This window comes from Crinia signifera, chromosome 8, assembly GCF_055691185.1.
Source record: "Crinia signifera chromosome 8, ASM5569118v1, whole genome shotgun sequence".
Taxonomy (NCBI): Eukaryota; Metazoa; Chordata; class Amphibia; order Anura; family Myobatrachidae; genus Crinia; species Crinia signifera.
The window spans coordinates 167,789,869-167,803,767 of record NC_139224.1 but is presented as its reverse complement, the minus strand read 5'-3'; the positions used below and the strand labels follow the sequence as shown (position 1 = coordinate 167,803,767).

At 45.8% G+C, this 13,899-nt stretch overlaps 1 protein-coding gene across 2 annotated transcripts; it reads right to left on the bottom strand.

Annotated features, from left to right (window-relative positions):
- Window positions 1-5,079: 5,079 nt before the first annotated feature.
- Window positions 5,080-13,456, bottom strand: MIER1 (MIER1 transcriptional regulator). Of its 2 annotated transcripts, none has more exons than XM_083157707.1 (7): window positions 13,320-13,456; window positions 12,741-12,892; window positions 11,782-11,863; window positions 9,629-9,723; window positions 8,659-8,786; window positions 6,766-6,905; window positions 5,080-6,047 (listed from the first exon to the last, which is right to left on the bottom strand). In XM_083157707.1, the coding sequence occupies exons 1-7, from the start codon at window positions 13,384-13,386 to the stop codon at window positions 5,752-5,754; spliced, it is 960 nt and encodes a 319-aa protein (XP_083013833.1). In that variant the 5' UTR covers window positions 13,387-13,456; the 3' UTR covers window positions 5,080-5,751. The 2 variants fall into 2 exon arrangements, with proteins under 2 accessions (XP_083013833.1, XP_083013834.1); XM_083157708.1 differs by having other exon boundaries at window positions 9,629-9,720.
- Between the last annotated feature and the right edge of the window lie 443 nt (window positions 13,457-13,899).

Below are 13,899 nucleotides of genomic sequence, written 5' to 3'. Positions count from 1 at the left end.
CTGGTTAAGGGTGTATAAAGGTATCTTTTTATGAGGTCCACCCGTGCAGATAGAAAGTAGCTAGAATACCAAGGTAAAGGTAATTGCATAATGTCCAAAATGGCGTACCGTACTCACTGTATATACAGGAGCTTGACGCCTATAAAGGTATCTTTTGCTGACACACAATGTAAAAATATCCAGATATCAAAGATGCCTACCGTACTCACTGTGTAGGTAGGTGGGATAAACATATAATGGTTTCTTTGAATATCGCCAGGTCTCTCAAATTCTTATCAACCCCAGCCCAGGGGTGTGCGGTATATACAAAGAGAGGAGGACTGGTCTCAATAAAAGGATTTATTACTGATATGTGGTCAATTGGCCAATAGCCACAAACAAATAGTCCAATAAACACTATAAAAACAAAGATAAAAGCACTCACTTCTCTGCCAACATGTTTCGGCTGTCACAGCTTTGAAAAAGGCTGCTGTGACAGCCGAAACATGTTGGCAGAGAAGTGAGTGCTTTTATCTTTGTTTTTATCGTGTTTATTGGATTATCTGTTTGTGTTTATTGGCCACATATCAGTTGTACCAGTAATAAATCCTTTTATTGAGACCAGTCCTCCTCTCTTTGTATATACCGCACACCCCTGGGCTGGGGTTGATAAGAATTTGAGAGATCTGGCGATATTCAAAGAAGCCATTATATGTTTATCCCACCTACCTACACAGTGAGTACGGTAGGCATCTTTGAGATCTGGATATTTTTACATTGTGTGTCAACAAAAGATACCTTTCTAGGCGTCAAGCTCCTGTATATACAGTGAGTACGGTACACCATCTTGGACATTGTGCAATTACCTTGGTATTCTAGCTAATTTCTATCTGCACGAGTGGACCCCATAAAAAGATACCTTTACCACACCCTTAACCAGTGAGTTTGGGTACGAATCCCCCCCCCCCCCCCCCCCCCACTAAGTGTTTCTGTAAAAACACCTCCGTTTATTCTTTTTGAAATTCTAACACGTTTTTTCATATACCTATTTGCCCTATATCACGAGCAACACATATTTAGAGGAACATCCTAGTTCAACGCCGTCGAGACCTTCCTTCGTTCCACAGTACTTGCCAGTGAGGAGTTTCGAGTGTTCCGCCATTTGGGTCGGTGGCTGCAAGGACAGATAGGGCCTTGGGACTTTTTCTACACTTTTGTTTTTTTTACTTGATGTGCCAAAGTTTGCATATGATAAATCGCATAAATCATATGCAGTCCCCGGGGAGGTGCAGGAGGAGGGAGCCATGCGGGGGACATCAGCGGGCGAGGGATGCCGGCTAATAGAGAGCCGAGCAGGGGGAGGCTGTTGTGGTGGGGTGACGGCGGGAGCAGGGCGCCGGCCCGGGAGGAACAGATTACTTGGAAGAAAAAAAAAAAGCCCAAACAGATGACTAGCAAGCCATTGATTGGCTGAGACCTCTCTCAGCCAATCAATAAGCCATCTAGCCATCTGTATAGGTTTTTTTTCTTCAAAGCTATCTGTTCCTCCCGGCTCCCGCCGCTGCTTGGCAGCCAGCGTCATCCTCCCTGCCCGGCGCCCTGCTCCCACCGTCACCCCACCACAACAGCCTCAGGTGCCTCCTGCCCGGCTCCCTATGCAGCCTCCCCCTGCTCGGCACTCTATAGCTGTCATTCCCCGCACAGCTCCAGGGCTGGGCTGCACATAAGATTTAGCAAATCTTATGTGCAGCACAGCTCCAGGGCTGGGCTGCACATAAGATTTAGCAAATCTTATGTGCAGCCCGTCCGACCTCCCGACCTGATGCGCACGGGACCAACGATCGGAGGAGGTGTCTGCAAGTGCGATTTGGGCCGATTTCATCCGATTCGGGTGAAATCGTGCCCAAATCGCATAGTGTATGGGGGCCTTAAGAGTTCATACATGAGAAGGGTTGAGTGTCCTGAGTACTGCTAACAGAAAGACTCTTCAGCTTTCTGGTGCTTAGACCAACCATAGTACATTTTTTTCTGTACTATGACAAGAGGGGCCAGTGCCTCAGTATCCCAGAGAACTGTATGGGTATATCATAGATGTTAGTTTTACTCCCTGCACCAGGTTTTATAGGACATGGGGGTTATTCTGATTCACTTGGAAAGGCACAATCACTCTTTAATGGAGAAAGCCATGTGCACTGCAGGTGGGGCAGATGTAACATGTGCAGAGAGCATTATAGCCCTTTTACACCGCCTCAAAACCGCAGGTCAGGGGGTACTTCGAACTGAGATCTATATTGCAGTGTAAAATTAAAGCAGCCAGTATTTACATTGCACAGAAACAAAATAAATCACCCAAATCTGCACATGTTACATCTGCCCCACCTGCAGTGCACATGGTTTTGTCCATTAGAGAATAATTCTCCTCTTGCATGGTGAGGAGAATTATAAATGCACCTAAGGGACGCTCATCATGAACAAATCATCAACATGTACCCCATGAACACGAGAAAGCCGCAGTATAAAACAAACTCCTTCTCTATAAATAAAACAAAAATATTTTAATGGTCAAAGAAGATTAGAGGAAGAAACGTGAACAGTGCAACAATGCGTGCGATAGGAGCACTGCGCGAGAGGGCAGCAACTTACATTTCATTAAAGCTCTGTAACGAACACATCCAGAAAGTGTGGAACTGCATTTACATAGTAATACGTATAGAAAAAGTGCACTTTCAGACCCGTTACCTCACACACATAAACAGGAGCGACAGAACAAAGGGGGAGGTTTATCAAATCATGGCGAGAGATCAAGTGTCAATCACTGTACAGGCTATACTAGAAAAGTGACCGAAGCGGATTCGCTGGTACCGTATCTGTCTCCAAGATGTGATAAATCTCTCCCATAGACTGGAGAACGATGGACCCTGCCAAAAACCACGTACTTACTCTAACGCGGCGGAAATCATTTTAGAGGCGTCTTCTTTTTAATTAGACAAAGGCACAGATCCAGCCAGTAGAGACCCACTTCTTCCCCAAAAGTAAATACCTATCCTTTAAAACAGGCCTAGCTAACCTATGGCTTTCCAGCTGTTGTGAAACTACACATCCCAGCATGCCTTGCCACAGGTTTAGCATTATCCAATAGCATGACTGTGGCACGACATGCTGGGACTTATAGTTTAACAATATCAGCACCGGCGCTCCTTCCGCTCAGACAGAGGAATCCCCCCGCCCAGTCGCTGTGCTGTGAGCAGCGGGGCACAATTATATCGCCTTACCAGCCGGGAGGAGGCGACAAAAACTAATAATCAACTAAATGACAGATAAACAGTAATACAACATATGCTCAGGCTACTCGGTCAGGGAAGGCCGAGACTAATACACAGACAAGAGTTATGGTACATTCAGGCTGCGACACCGGATTTGGACTTTCACAGATGATTCAAGTAAGGACATGAAATAAATAAATGGATGACCGTTCGCTTTAGGATTATACAGCCCGGCGTGGCCATATAAAGTGGACACAGACAGCACAAAATGAGTATAACGCAGCACAAGCATTAAAATAAAGACTCCCAACCTATAAACCACAGAACGCAGTAAGAGGCAGGGATTGGTAGAGGTGACCACCCCAGAGCAGGCGTGGCTGGTGGCAAACACAATAGTAAGGGTTAATAAGTAACCCCAACCCAGACCAGAGTACTCCGCTGCAAACTTGGACAGATGCCTGGGAAACTGCACTAATGGAGCACAATTCACACTTCGCGGTTGAGCTTCACTTAATGTCACCAAAAACAAGCAGCAGGTCTCCCACGCTTTACAGAACTGGTGTGAACCACCGATATACTGCCCTGGCCATAATGACAAACTCAACCAATCAAACGCGCAGAAACCAGTGACATCAGAGTGGTCAGGATGGGGAGCCATTGTGTCACAGATTCCCAGCGAGCGGATAGGCTGCAGCCATTAATGTACAAGCACACGTAGCCATATAGCACGTACATGCGCTAGTGTGTCACGGGGGATACATGCTGTTCCCTGTATGGCAACAGCGGCCATAACCAGCTGGGATGCAGTGAAATGATGCACTTCAGGACAACCAATGGAATCACAATGCTGTCTGAAATATAGGAATGTCCATTTAAGGGTCCACGTTCTATAAAGTGCAGTCATAGCGAGAACAGACTTCTAGAAAATGGTCTGGAAAATTAGATTTTTATCAGTCACTTGTGATTTTTCTTCTTGAACAGGGCTTCACTTTATAGAATAAGCCCCAAAGTGCTACCAAAGTCTAGAAACGGATATAAAAGTTGAGCCCAATTAAAAAAAAAAAAAAAAATACAGTAAAAAAGGGCATTTGTAACCACCTACCAACAAAAGTTCCAATACTACAGCATGTACACTTCAGACTGCATACGAGCTATTGTTTGGTATGATCAGGCAGGCGGACGGCCAGTGACCCACCTTAATCTACTGATACTGTACTGGGGCCTTGAAACTTTACCTCCTACACACTTGCAAATGCTACAAAATCACCCTTTAATATAAGGCAACCTCCTATTATAGGTCTGCCCCCATACACACTAGACCAGGCTTTCCCAACTACAGTCCGCAAGGCACACCAACAGTGCAGGTTTTGTAGATATCCAGGCTTCAGCACAGGGGACTTAATTAGTATCTGAGTGATTCTGATTAAACCATCTGTGCTGAAGCCTGGATATCACTACATCCTGCACTGTTGGTGTGCCTTGAGGACCGAGGTTGGGAATGCCTGCACTAGACAATATTTTATGAACTATATTGTTTGCGAACGATATCATCAATGATTTCTACGGACCTCCAGGGCAAACAATATAGTGAAGAGTATCGGTAGTATCGTTAAGTGACATCGGGTCACTGCTCCTGACATGCAGTTGTCAGGAGCAGACTAAGTGATATTACAAACGATATCGCCCCGAACGACCAAAATGAGCGATATCGTTTCAAATATCGTTGAGTGTGTGTATGGGGCTTTGAATGGACTTTTAACCGCTCAGCACAGATAGCAAACAAGTTTCTTTTGCATCAGAAAAAAAAACCTTAAAAAAAAAGGGAAAAAAGCAGATACCATTTTCAGAATATTCATTTCTTTCTCATAATAAAAGTTTATCAACTGTACAAGTTAAGAAAATTATACAAGCTTTGTTTAAGAAAAGACAGTTCATTCAAAACATATAGTTACTGTAAAAATCTCTCCAAAGGCTACAAAGAAATCTGGAAAAATACACCATGTATCTTTTTTTTCAGCCCAGAAATAGAAAAGGACATCACTGATGTCAATAATTTACTTACACAAACCTTATTTGGTTTACTTCTACCTATAAAACCGGTGCCCGCGGCGGTCCGGACCCACCTTACCTTAGCAATTTCAGATCGATGTCAAATGTTTAACATAAAAAAAACACTAAAAAGGTTCCTCCTTCCCAAATGGTGCTGAAATATCCCAATGCTAGATTTCCAGCACCTGTATACACCCCCTGGGGTTGCGGCACGGTATACACCCGATACATTCTGGAGGTCCTTCCTTGGTTTATCGTTTCCTTCCAAAAATAAAAAGATCCCAAATGTTTCACTAGTTTCTGGGATGCAAAGAAAAGAAAAAAAGTTATGGAAAAAAAAAAATACTTTAAAAATAGAACTTCTTAAATAACCAGTATAACCCTGAAATTTCAAGACCCCTAGAAATTTGCGTCGAAACGTCTGAATTCACCGATGGTCAGAATGACGGCGGACGTGGTTTTACATCTCTCCTTGCGAAAATATTTCCTGAGAAATTTCCGAAGACCCGGGACTGTCTTTGTCGGGGCTGTCTATCCGCCGTCTCTTTGTTGACCGCTCGTTGGCATCGTCCAGATCTTTGTCGCTTCTGCCGCTGCTAAATTTGGAATCGCCGGAAACGCTGTCGCGGTTGTATCCGTTGGTGTCGGTCTCGTTTGGAGACGTTTCCCCGGTGCTGGGTCCATTTAAATGCACAGTTCCTGTGGTGGAGTCGTCTTTGTGCTCTGCGAACTCTGAAGGGCCGTTTGCAGAAACTCCTACAGACACAGGACACAAATGAGGATTAGGTTATGGATGTGTATAGGTCTGTGATGAATAAGCTCAGTCATGGAAATATGGCCTAATTTGTCTTTCGGTCTGCTGGGCGTCGAACTTCATATTCTATACAAATAAAAGGTATTGCTGCTCCTCACCTCTATGGGGGGAATTAAAGTGTTGTGCATGCCGGCGGCAACTAGATAGCATCCGATGGAGCAATTCAAGTGCTGCTCCATTCGGGACTGACATTACTGTGCTGGAAACTAGTAGTCGCCACTTTTTCATGCTGGCGTTCAGTATGCTGATGCTGACAGTCAGAAGGCCGGAGCCGTCATCTCAAACAGCATCAGGATGTCGCCGCCGGAAAACCAGCAAGCTGGAATCCCCGATTTGTAAGTAGGCTGTGGGGAGGGTTGGAGTACTGTAGGGGTGATCCATATCGGGAATGCTGGAGTCGGGTCTTTTGGCTGCCAGCATTCCCACTACTGGATATCATATGTATCCCCTTTACCAACACTTATTGGGGTGTTGTTTACAAAGTACCTAGTATTAACATTTAATTTAAAAGTTGGGGCAAACCTTTAAGTAGGTCAATTCCAGCTGGTGTAACTCCAATTATACCACTGATCACAGGAATCTGTGACATTCTTCTGGATATATGGGATCATTATACGGCTACACGGACCCGCCTCCAGCTTTAGCCAGATCATTATTTACCATTCTGATTGGTGCTGCTGGCTCCGCTTTCCTCCTTCTCTGATTGGCTGGTGCTGCTGTTAGAGGTAGTAGGTGGGGGGGATGGGGCACGGCTGGAGGCAGCACTTTCACTTTCATCCAGAAGTCGGTCCATATAGTCCCTAGAAAAAGGAACAAGCAAAGTCTGACTGTAGTGCTAGAAGCCGAAATAAAATCATAAAGGTCCTGAATTCTTCTATATTGTTCTGTATTGCAGACAATGTGCATCTGCTCTGCTTCTGTACATGTGCATCCCCCCCCTTGTACGCATGGGTGCCGGATGACCGCCCAACAGTCAGGATTCCTACGGTCATTAGTCCAACATTTGAATCCCATTGAGTGTTAACAGTCGATATCCCAACTTACAGGGGCTATTCTCCCTCGTGGGGGTCCACAACCCCATAGAGGGAGAATAGAACCTGTGGGCAGTGCAATGAGCCTGCAAGGGGCACCGATGCGCTCGCCCAAAACCCTTTGGAGTAACGGCAGTTTGGATTTAGATGTCGGTGTAGTGACTGTCGGGCCGCCATACCACACCCGTGCTCGTAGCGCGTATCATGGTGCGCCCCTGGCTACCTGCGTCTAGCTTTGTCGGTATACCTAATACTGCCTGCTGATAAATATGCGAGCAGGCCAAAAACGTGACAGGGTCCCGACTGGTGGGACGCCCTGACAGTCGTGACCCCCCAATACGTCATCTTAAATCTCATTCCGAGGTTAATCTTTTACCCCAAAATATTGTTCCATTTGCGTCAACTACATGGTTAATTAATAATGACTCTCTGGGGATATCACGGCTATTTTCTGTGCCCTATTACCAATCATAAATGAAAATTTTACATGTGTTTAAATCATAAGACACATGTTTAAACTATACATTATCAATATAACCAATATTGATATATCGTTCATATTGTCAAGTGTGTACACCTAACATTGTTAACGATGCTTGCTCCTGCGTCACCCAGGGTTTGCCGGGTGACGTCCCTGAACGAGATTGTTAACGATACAGTGTGCATGTACTATATTGGTGGTGATGCGAATCGCCCGTTGTGTACGCACCCTAACTCTGGCCACGATGCGAATCGCCCATTGTGTACGCACCCTAACCGCGATGCGAATCGCCCATTGTGTACGCACCCTAACTCTGGCCGCGATGCGAATCGCCCATTGTGTACGCACCCTAACTCTGGCCGCGATGCGAATCGCCCATTGTGTACGCACCCTAACTCTGGCCGCGATGCGAATCGCCCATTGTGTACGCACCCTAACTCTGGCCGAGATGCGAATCGCCCATTGTGTACGCACCCCAACCCCGTTCTTCATGGGCGTTCCCTTGAAAACGCTGGGCGTACGTATGGTAATGCCCGTCCAAAATACGCATCCGTTCGATTCAACCAGAATAAGGCCCATTATACCATGACCAGCGCAGATACCACAATAAGGTAATCCTGAAAGCTTGGTGTGCTGGCTGCAGCTAATGATAGAACGCTATGGGATATAACAGGTAATCCCTCATCATTACGTCTGTCTGCATGAATGGCATTTATCGCTCGATTGCATGCGCCAAAATAGACCGACCTGCTGATCCCAGAGTTTTGACAAACTGGAGCCTGATCCCAGCTGTGAGCCTCCGGTCTGTGGCTAGTAAACGCTATAAGTATATACGTTACTTATGGACGCAATACCAGACCACTTGCATAAAGCTTTGTCTATATCTCTGTGCTAGTTATCCCATAGGAAGATTTAGAAGGTGGATTGTTTGGACGTCTCTGCCCCTCCTAGGCCGTACATGTAGCAGATTTCCTCTGAACCTCTGGTGTACCCCTCTCAGACACAGAACAAGCCATGGCTACAGGGTATTCGGGTACTCACGTTACACCAGGGTGTAAGTTGTACTTCTTTTTGCCAAATCGCGTTTGCTGTGCAAAGAAATCGTATCGCTCAGACTTCTTCCACATGTAGTAAAAGGCCACGCATTCCCCGACAGAGCGTGTTCTCACCTAGGGGAAAATCAGGATGGATGTAAGCGGCTCGCGGTGTCAGAGATTGTTACGATGCTCACTCTGTCCCTAATGTATCCCCAGGCTGAGATCTGCACTTTCCATCGGTCGGCTGCATCTACATCTAAAAAGACATCACATTTCCTATCATCTCCTCGTTCAGTGACAGTACAGAGGCAGGAACGCAGAGGAGAGGAATGTGTACGCATTGGTACTCAACTACAGCTACAGGGGATCACACATCCCAGCATTCTCTAATAGCAGGGCATGCTGGGACGTGTAGGCTTGCCAAAATGTCCCTTTAATTCTGGACGCCTATGATTTACGCAGGTTCTGCGGCTAATAAAACCCAGGTGAAATGCAGGGTAGAATTTAGCAAGCCATGTGAATTGCAGGTGTCCTGTATTAGAGATATGGAAAGCCTAAGGATGTGTATTTCCAGAGTTGCTGGAAGAGAAAACACTGCCACCTGCTGTGCTAAATGAGTATTACAATACTAATAATTCCCAAATCATCGGGTGCATTAAGAGAACATACACCCTTCTTTTATGTTCCCTTGAGGTTTACGTACAGGATCGGGTACAAATGCACCCTAGAATTTCTGCTAAAAATATAGTCTGCACAAATATTCCTATCACTGTCCCCCAGTTACCGCACTGTCTGGGGAGGGCTGGGTGGGCGGACAGTCCCATTTTTATCAATGTTGCAGCAGGAATTAGGAAAAGCCATCGCTACATGTTGCGTTTCTGCGGTTTTCTACTTATGGTCTACAGTTTGGGGACAGAGTAACACAGAAGCTAGAGGATATACAGGGTCCCTGAAAAAACACAGATATGTTTTACCTTGTTTGCCTGTATCAAATGGAAATCTTTTCCATACGCTTTAAGACCTTGCTCAAAATTCCGGCATTCTTCCTCCGTCCAAATAGAGAGTTCTTCTGGTGGGAAATAAGAATACAAGTCAAAAGGAACAGGGTTGTATGATTTGTAATACTATCCTATGTAATACCAATGATCGATGGTAAAATGTACTGTACAGAGCGATAGTCTTTCAAGTATTCAAATACAAAATATTGAAATACTGACAAATTGACATTTAATAGTTGGTGCAACTGGGAAACCGATGGGATTTACGTAACACATTGTGCACATCAACAATAACTTTCCGATACACTGTGTTTTAATTGCACAGGGATGTACTAATCAAATCACAGAGAATGATATTGTAGGGGGTAAAAGTAATTCGATCCGAGTTTGCAAAAGTGAAGCTGTTAGTGACCAGGAGGAACGTTCCTGAGGTTCTTAAAGGGTCTTGGCTGATTATTAAAACATTTTTTTAATAATGGTGGAAAAAAAATATAGTAAGTGTTTTTAATCGAAATTAAGTCATTACAATATTTTGGGTTACAGAAAGTGTTTGAGTGACAAATTAATTTGTCAAAATAGGTGTGAAAATTGCCAAGCAAACATTGTTATTCATCATAATGATCTGTAATGTCACCTTATATAGGAAATATCCTTTTTTTTTTTTTACACATTTTTATTTGAATTTATATAACAAATGTGACAGACGCTGGCATTTATAGTGGATATTGCGCATCTTAGAGAAGGGTTAATGTGATTTTACAAGTTCTAAACCACCTCTCTCCATCAATGCAACACTGCAACATACCAGTCCCGTGCCATTTACACGCCACATACCCGCACATTTACAGCACCACGTACCTGTCCCGCGCCATTTACAGCGACGCGTGCACATCCCATGCCATTTACAGCGACATGTGCCACGCCTGAGCAATTTACAGTGCCACGTGCCCGCACCATTTACACCACCACGTACCTATCCCGCACCATTTACACGCCACGTACCCGTCCTGCGCCATTTACAGCACCACGTACCCATCCCCTGCCAATTACACTGCCACGTGCCCCTCCCGAGCCATCTACACTGTCACGTGCCCCTCCCGAGCCATTTACACTGCCACGTGCCCCTCCCGAGCCATTTACACTGCCACGTGCCCCTCCCGAGCCATTTACACTGCCACGTGCCCCTCCCGAGCCATTTACACTGCCACGTGCCCCTCCCGAGCCATTTACACTGCCACGTGCCCCTCCCGAGCCATTTACACTGCCACGTGCCCCTCCCGAGCCATTTACACTGCCACGTGCCCCTCCCGAGCCATTTACACTGCCACGTGCCCATCCTGCTCCATTTACACTGCCACATGCCACACACCTGTCCCGTGCCAGTTACACCGCGGCATTCCAGTCGCACATCATACAACCCGTTATAGAGTTCTGCACTGTATTCCCTACTCTCATCTGCTCAGGGGGCGAGTTTGCCGGGACAATAAAACGTGTGCTGGGAAACAAATTGCAAATGTACTGTAATAAACTGTGCAAAATTAAGTGAAAACAGCTGGCAGCACCAAACTCCCTCCAAACCGAGCTGACCCCATAACGGAAGCAGCGGCATAAAGGAGTAACAGGTAAGGCACGCAGGGGAAGCAGGATTTAGTGACGGATTTACCTACACAGCAAGAAGCACATCCATAGTAATCTACACCAGGGGAAGGCAATGATATTCTATTACAATGCGAGTCAAACAAGGTTCCACAATGCCGGCACAATGGCTACAAAGCTAATAGATGGGCACTAAAAGGGCAAGTGTTCCCCTGTATTTGGAGTAGTCCCCATGTCAGTTGTGATGCCAGTTGGTATCGTACATTTGACTGCCAGTCGGCCTGTACCTAATCCGTTTGGACAGGGTCTAGTCTGCCCAAAACATCTCCCATGTGAGGGAAGCAAGCATAGGAGAGGGACCGAGCCCACAGGTGCCACCTTGTTGTACTAGTGCCAACAGATGCCTACCCCTGATCTAGACCACAGCGCCTCCCAGCGCTTGTGATTTGGGAAGCCGTCCGTGCGGTCAGTCCGGCAGAAGCTGGTTACTGGTAGAGCAGTTCTCACTGTGGCGTGAGATAATAAACACTTACCACGTGCGGCTTTCACATTAAACCTCAACCTTCTCAAGGCTTCTTCTGTGTCAAAGTTACATTTCACCAGCTCATAAAGGGCCTGGGAGACAAAGATCGGGGGTCAGATCGGATAATACATAGCAGCACTGATATTACATACAGAACCTGCCCAACAGTATCTAATTAACAACTGGTTCGGAGATTTATGTCTCAGATTCATTACACTAACCGCTGTCTGACTGCACTGAGGACGCTAACCACTGTCTGACAGCACAGGGGACATTAACCTGCCGTCTGACAGCACAGGGGACACGTCACACTCATGCAGGTAGTAGGGACCATAGTGAGTACACTAACCGCTGTCTGACAGCACTGAGGACACCTCACACTAATACAGGTAGTGGGGACATTAGTGAGTGTACACTAACCGCCGTCTGACAGCACAGGGGACACGTCACACTCATGCAGGTAGTAGGGACCATAGTGAGTACACTAACCGCTGTCTGACAGCACTGAGGACACCTCACACTAATACAGGTAATGGGGACATTAGTGAGTGTACACTAACTGCTGTCTGACAGCACTGAGGACACCTCACACTAATACAGGTAGTGGGGACATTAGTGAGTGTACACTAACCGCCGTCTGACAGCACTGAGGACACCTCACACTAATACAGGTAGTGGGGACATTAGTGAGTGTACACTAACCGCCGTCTGACAGCACAGGAGACACCTCACACTCATACAGGTAATGGGGACATTAGTGAGTGTACACTAACTGCTGTCTGACAGCACTAAGGACACCTCACACTAATACAGGTAGTGGGGACATTAGTGAGTGTACACCAACCGCTGTCTGACAGCACTGACTCAAACTCATACAGGTAGTAGGGACATTATAGCTCCATGTCATATGTAATCTAAGCAGAGTGAGTGCTTATAAATGACAACATATATGTGCGGTGTTTGTGGCACCTGCTCGTTGTCCTTTATGTGCGCTCCTTCAGGTATAGCATCCAGGCCTTTCTCCTCCCCGGTCCTCCTGGACGCCTCGCTCAGAAAGTCTATCACTCGGTCCTCCACCACAAAGTCTGGGTTCCACAGTAACTGGTCATCGTTCTCATACACTGCATCACAACAGACAATGAACAAGCCGATCAGGGAATAACCGTATACAGAGGAACGGGGGGGGACTGGCAGACATAGGGACTGAAAGACTGAAAGAATACATTGTACACAGAATGGATACTAAACAGGTTTCTTATAGCAAGTTTAATAAGAGGGATTCGGTCATTTCCTTTAATGCAAAGCTGTTCCTGTCAACACTCTTCGTGCATTTCTATGGAATGCTGGTGTAATATATGTTCAGCCTGCAGGTGGCGCTGCATCCCTTCTACAGACCATTACTTCAGGTATGATATCACAAAGGCTACTGTCACCTAGAGGCAACCAACGCTGAACACACTGGACAAAAAAAGCCAATTTCAGATTGTATTTAATGTTACCCATAATATTCGAGACTCATATTGTGATGATGACCCATCCAATGCTCACCTCTGTCCGTTTCTCTGTATCTGCTGATGCCAACAGGGATTTCAGCTTGGAACATGGAACCCACCATAATCTCCTGAAGAGAGATAACAATTTAACTCCGTAATTGGAACACAAACCTATATATAATGAATGTATAGGTTTCTTTATAAACCAAAAGCATTGGCAGCGCTCAGACTAATGAAAACACACAAAAGAATAACCTCCTTCCAATGACAGAAAACACAGCAGTCTTACATGCTCTCTTGGGATTTCCAACAAAGTGGAATCTAGAAAGTCCTCAGCAGGTATCATATCGAATAAAAAAGAAAACACAAAAGAGAATTTTGTCTCTATGTGAGCATATGAGAAGGGTTGACGCCCCGGGGAATGGATCCTTGCATCCGAGGTTACAAGAGAAAGTGCTGGTTTATATCATGACACTTATCATAAACTAGGTGATTCATCGCGCCCTACGGGCGCTCTTCACACCGTCGTAAGGGGCTGCGCCCCCTTAATTTGTGAACGTTTGTATATGAGAAATATGGTTAGAATTGTATGAAAGATGCCCTGTATTGCAACTTAGGTGTCCGCGAATCGCGGG

Bases quoted from the DNA above. Each gene is read 5' to 3' on its own strand.
- MIER1 (XM_083157707.1), bottom strand. From the start codon at position 13,386: ATGGTGGGTTCCATGTTCCAAGCTGAAATCCCTGTTGGCATCAGCAGA. The intron at 9,724-11,781 runs GTAAGTGTTTAT...ATTTCCCACCAG, and splicing joins TAATGTGAAAGCCGCACGTG to AAGAACTCTCTATTTGGACG. The intron at 8,787-9,628 runs GTAAAACATATC...ATTTTCCCCTAG, and splicing joins ATTTGATACAGGCAAACAAG to GTGAGAACACGCTCTGTCGG.